The sequence below is a fragment of the Triplophysa rosa genome, linkage group LG9, assembly GCF_024868665.1.
Source record: "Triplophysa rosa linkage group LG9, Trosa_1v2, whole genome shotgun sequence".
NCBI classification, from domain to species: Eukaryota; Metazoa; Chordata; class Actinopteri; order Cypriniformes; family Nemacheilidae; genus Triplophysa; species Triplophysa rosa.
The window spans coordinates 23,733,286-23,739,433 of NC_079898.1; the positions used below are offsets into that span (position 1 = coordinate 23,733,286).

The following is a 6,148-nucleotide window of genomic DNA, read 5'->3' on the forward strand; positions in this document are numbered from 1 at the left end:
TCAGGTGATTCGTGACTAGTCGACACAAGGCAAAAACGTTGACTTCCTGTGTGTGTATGTGTGAAAATAAAAGTGTGCTTTGACTACGGAAGGGATTCGTCCTGATCTCTTTGTTGGTTTTATTCATTAATGTTGGATTTGGAAGACGTCTGGCACCAGCATTAGATCTAAAGCTGGAATGAGTCAGGAACTCCCTCGCCAGGTGTCTTCATATATGAACACACACACGGATGAGACTGTTGTCAAATTGACATTTTGGAGAGAGAAAATGTGGTGACACGAATACCTACTTTAAAAATAAATAGGGATTAGCTGTTTAGAAATTGACTACATGCAGAAAAACAAACAATGATGGTTAGATTAAATTTGCTCCCGGCATTAGATGAAGTCTTTTTAAAGTAATAGTCCACCCAAGACTGTCATGTTTTACACCTGTGTGATTGGACTTTAAGACGTCAAACTGAGATGAACATATTGTAACATCGAAAAAATTACACACTTCACCTTTATATATGACTCACCTGTCCTGTTAGATATATATTTATGCTGTTAAGCTCTTCAAATGACTGTGTGTGCTTAAATGTCTCTCTGCTTTAATGATCTGATTTACATGGACTGACTCATCAATTCTGTTCTGACTCATTCTTAAAGCGGCCATAGACACCTGTTGTTATAAGATTACTGTAAAAATGAATAGTCAGAATAATATAATGCATCTAATTTCTTAATAAATCTATGCAAAAAGAAAATAAAAAAATATTTTGTTAATAAAATTTAGCAAGGTTTATGCTGTTAACAAAATAAATCAAGTAAAGAACTAATAAGTAGAAAATGTAAACTTTTTATTTTTATATTATTTTTTTATGTATTTATTTTTAAGAAAAACTTAAAAGTTATTATATACATATTTATAATTATTAATAAACATTATTATGTTTTCATTGAATTTCAGCAGTATTCAAAGGTATCTTTTACAGTAGGCCTATTTGTACCAGTGTTTCTTAAAGCGGCCATAGACACCTGTTGTTATAAAATTACTGTAAAAATGAAAAGTCAGAATAATATAATGCATCTAATTTCTTAATAAATCTATGCAAAAAGAATTTTTTTTGTGTTAATAAAATTTAGCAAGGTTTATGCTGTTAACAAAAGAATAATAATTATTTTATAATAATAATACTAATAAGTAGAAAATGTAAACGTTTTTATTTTTATATTATATTTGCATGTATTTATTTTTAAGAAAAACGTATAAATTATTTATATACATATGTATTATTATTAATAAACATTATGTATTGAATTTCAACAGTATTCAAATGTATCTTTTACAGTAGGCCTATTTGAAAAGCTCAAAGAAAATATGAAACATTTTAATATGACCCGTTTTAGATTTTTTTACCAGTTGTTTCTTTTATTCTTTATAATATTGTTTGTGATTGTGTTCAGGTTCATCCATTACCCAGCTGCAGGCGGTGGATCCAGACGGCGAGCCGCTGGTTTTCGGTGTGTTGGGGGAAGAGGCCATGCGGTACTTCGCTGTGCAGGAGACGACGGGGGTCGTGTGGCTCAGACAGCCTCTTGACAGAGAGGTACGACAAATGACAGAAATAAATGTGTACGACTAGAGTCTGAAGATGTTGATATAATGCCGGTGCTTTCTCTGTTTTGATTTTTGTTTCAGACCAAGTCAGAGATGCAGGTGGAATTCTTTGTGAGTGACAGTCAGGGGGTAAGTTGGACTTTATATTACTCTCATTTGCATAGCGATCTAAATTGGAATGCACCAAATAAAATGAAAATTATTTTGTCGTGAAAACATCATTCAAGCTAAGGTTTTTTATTCAAATTTCTAAAAAACGAACCCAGATTTTAATCTTAACTGAAATGCAGAACTTTTGCCTCTACCATCCCTGCTACCGAATGTACTTCTCTTTACATGGGAAACAAATAAAACAACCTTACCTCTCTGTTATGGTTTTACTTTTTAGGTGGTCAAGGATACAGTGAACATACAGATTGGAGATGTGAACGATAACTCCCCAATATTTCACAACCAGCCCTATGCTGTTCATATACCAGAGGTACTATGAATTGTTATTGCTCTAAATATTATTTATATTTATACAATAATACAATATTACAATTTGAGAGAACAAACACATGTGGAACATGCACAGTAGAAGCAGGAAAGTATTGCGAAAGTCAGGTTTATTATGATCACTTGTGATGTTATGTTTACTTTAAATGGTGTTCAGACTTTCTAAATCAAATCACTTTTATTGTCACATCACCAACAGCACGTGTGCCGTGGTGAGTGAAAAGCTTTTTCAGCAATTCATGAAAGTTACCGTATGTTACATATTTGGAATTCAGACAACGTTTAAGGATTTTCCTCTTTAAGGTCTATTTCTCTCTATTTTTATCTTCATATTTAAGTACACCCCTTCCTCCTGTCTGAGATCTACACAGTCGTCTTCTTCACTGTCTGTCCTCACTTTTCCAGCTCTCCCCATCATTCCTGATCTCTTCTCCTCTAATCCCTGACATGAGGTAATTTGGTAGAGGAAAGCAGACCTGTTCCTCCTCCCCGCGCATCAGCTAGTGTTTATATAATGTGTCTATACATCCCACACTTCTCACAGCAAATCTCCAAAGCCACCGTTTTTTCTTTATTCAGTCTGTCATTTTGGGTAAATAAAGCAGAGAGAGAGAGAGAGAGAGAGAGAGAGAGAGCGCGCGAGACAGAGAGAGAGAGAGAGAGCGCGCGAGACAGAGAGAGAGAGAGAGAGAGAGAGAGCAGTATTTAGCTTCTGTTGATGAATAAGCTCTGGAGTTCTGAGAAAACATGAGGGCCATCATGATCGCCCGGTTACCCATAATTCTTGGTTTTGTCAGATCTCCTGAAACTTGGGAGTGATTTGGATTGTTCAGTATAGATTCTCTATGAATGTTTTTCTAGTGAGGAGCTGCTTGTAGTTTTTGGCCAGGTGGATCTCAAAACAGGTTGCCTAGATTTAACCATTAAACCAAGAGGGGAAAAATCAAAATAAGAAGGCCATTTTTAGGCTAATAAAATGTATTTGGATTACATTATATAAAAGTTAAGCGTATTCATTCCTAAACTGTTGATCTCTCCTTATTTTTGCCTCATTAAATTCTCACTGTTTTCAATAAAGTTATCATATTGAAGGCAAATACAACAAACACTAATGTGAAATATATATATATATATTTGCCTGCTCTAGATTTCTTGGTGGGTTGAAGGATACAACATAGCAAACAAATGATGTTTGGTTTAAGGTCTCTTTTATCGCTTTCAATACTGTATGAGATTCTTCCTTTACCTTATCTTTTATTCTACTCACGTACCTTCAAGTCTCCAGATATATTTGCCAGAGTATCGTATAGTTACTTTTATATGGCATTTATTTACACTATATGGTCTGCTCTACTGATCTTATATGGACCACTACATACTGTAGATTTACACTATACATTCGCCGTCATTGGAAAGTGTTCAAAAAGACACTAAATTATTTGGTCATGTGCAAGTGGTTGTTCACCCAAAATTGAAAATTCTGTTGGCCAAGAATTGTTTGGTTACAAGCATTCTTCTAAATATCTTTCTCTGTGTTCATCAGAACAAAGACATTTGTAAACAACTTGACGGTGAGTAAATGATGACAGAATTTTCACTTTTGGGTGAACTGTCCCTTTAAGGTGCAGATGAAAGTTCTGTTGTTATTTATGCACCCTCATGTTGGTACAAACAACAGAAAGAGACAGTATAACTGAATTTGACAAATTTTCAATCTATGGGTGAACTGCTATTCCAGGAGGACAGAAAGCCCTCAACTCTCCTTTTCTGTTTTTAAGTCTCTCCGTTCTGCATTTTGATGGCCTCATTACCTCCGCTGACCGCCACTGACCTCTCCGGGTCTGAGAAAACACACAGCGGCATCACTCCATTTAACTGTCACTCAAACTGTATTCCACCAATCAGGGATTATCCTGACAGTACTGCAGAGAGAGAGAGAGAGAGAGAGAGAGAGAGAGAGAGATAGAAGGTAGAGAAGATATTTACCAAATATAAATGAAGGCTTTTGCGTCAATCCTTAATAGAACTAAAGATGCTGTTAGAGATTTTTTGATTTAAGTCTTGATGATGAGATTTCTAAGTGTCCTGAGACATCACACCTGTCTCTTTCAACCAACCAAAAAAGGGCATAGGGAACAGTAAAACTAAATTGGGGGAGTGTTCCATACTCATTTAGTTTCTTTTAGTCAATTAGAAATGCTCTTTGTATTTGTCAAAGGGATTTGGTGATGTTAGATTGGCTGTGTGTGTGTGTGTGTTTGGGTCTGTAATTGTCAGTGTAATTTGTTGGGCAGTAACTGTGATATCGTATGGAAGTGGAGCAGGTGGAACAGCATTGCATCTGACAGTTATAAAGAGCTTGTTAAATTTACAGCTGTGTTTGAATGTGACATGCAGTGAATGTGTGTGTGTGTGTGCGTGCGCGTGTGTGTGTGTGTGTGCGTGTGTGTGTGTGCATTGAGGTCTAAATTATGAGAGGAGAAGAGGGGAGGAGAGGATGGTAAAAGAGAATTTCGCAGCTTTATTGAATATTGAATTATGGGAGGATAGGAGAAGATTGGTTGGGATGTTTTTCCATGGTGAAGATTGAACAGATCCCGTTGGAAATCTTTTTACTTTTGTAATGTAATATGAGCAGATGATTAATAACAGCCATTAATATGATGCTGTGTGTTATAATCTGAACACGTCTCACACCGTGCACGTGAGTTTATCATCATCCCCACTATGTGTGTGTGTGTATGTGTTTCACAAGTTAAAATCCGTTGTAATTCATATAATTGTAAGACATTTTACGAGAGGCATTTCGTGCGACGGACATCTCCATCTGTGGATAAAGGTTCAAAACTGTCATTACAAAGAATTGTCATTTCCTCACATTAATCCCAGTAAAACAACAAAGAATATTTGGTCATTAGTTACATACCATTTCAAACCTTTTGGCTATATCGTATACATTTACTGGACAGCTGGCAAGTACCTTGTTTTAGTTTCTCACTAAAAGCCAATTGTTATTCTCTGTGGTAAGATTTTAGAGTTGGCAAAGCAATAGATTATTTGCCTTCTCGACTCTGGCAAATTACAGGACAGTCCTGTTTTTTTAGGTGAGAGCACCACAAATTGAAGGATGGAAGAAAGTTGGAAAGATTTTTGGCTTTCGGAATCTCTCTCTCTCTCTCTCTCAGGTCTCATTCGTGAGCATCTGTTTGGCTGGCACTAAAAGTGAGTTTTTGATTGGCTAATAAAAGATTTGTATGCGTGAGCGTGTTGTTGTGAGGACGTGCGTGTGTGTGTTTGCGTGTTAACTAATTTGGCTGCAGTTCACACGAAATCTAAACACACTGTCTCACATTTGTGTGCAGAACCGTTCGACCGCATTTGGCTGTTTCAGCTTGACCTCAGAAAGAGATTTGAGGTGCTTTTGCCGTAGAGAGCAGTCGGTCGTGAGCAGATCAGATTGACTTGTCTTTATCTTCACTTTAACGTTTGGGTTGAGCAATCTTCAGATGCTGGGAGTTGGATTCGTAAGAGTGGTTGATCGTAATGAAGTTTTTAATGTGAATGTTTGTGACTTTATTTTGTATGGATTTCACGTTGATGTAGAATAGCGATCATTTTTGACCCAAGGTGACTTTAGTTTGGTCGCTAGGAATCAAAGCTAGAATGTTTAATATCTAAAAACGGTAATAACGTCTAGATAGGTTTGGATTACTGAATTAAATCTCAAGATATAATACAAGTTTGTCAGTAATACCAGTGGCCGGCGCTGCACGTCAAGTCTGATAACTGTTTTGGAAGGCAGCGTACGGTATTAATAAATGTTTTGAAGAGTTCAGTTCAGTTCTGTCAGGAAAAATGATGACATTTCCCAACTATTTTCACTCCCAAACCTGCCAAACGTCTAGAAGACAAAGAGCATGTGTGTGCCCGTTTTCAATTTACGTTCAGAGAAAAGCAGAGCTGCAGGAAATGGAGATTTGTGGTGGACAGTGATGATATGGCCTCTTGATCCATTTGAAAACTGCCTGCCAAATGTAAAGCAGCGGA

General features: G+C 36.5%; 1 protein-coding gene across 1 annotated transcript in view; it reads left to right on the forward strand.

The window, feature by feature from the left end:
• The window catches only part of cdh23 (cadherin-related 23), a 217,753-nt gene that overhangs the window by 61,130 nt on the left and 150,475 nt on the right, over nucleotides 1-6,148 (forward strand). Inside the window, exons 4-6 of the mRNA XM_057342191.1 lie at nucleotides 1,450-1,592; nucleotides 1,685-1,732; nucleotides 1,992-2,084. Of these exons, the coding sequence (XP_057198174.1) occupies nucleotides 1,450-1,592; nucleotides 1,685-1,732; nucleotides 1,992-2,084 (284 nt within the window). The remainder of the gene's footprint in view (nucleotides 1-1,449; nucleotides 1,593-1,684; nucleotides 1,733-1,991; nucleotides 2,085-6,148) is intronic.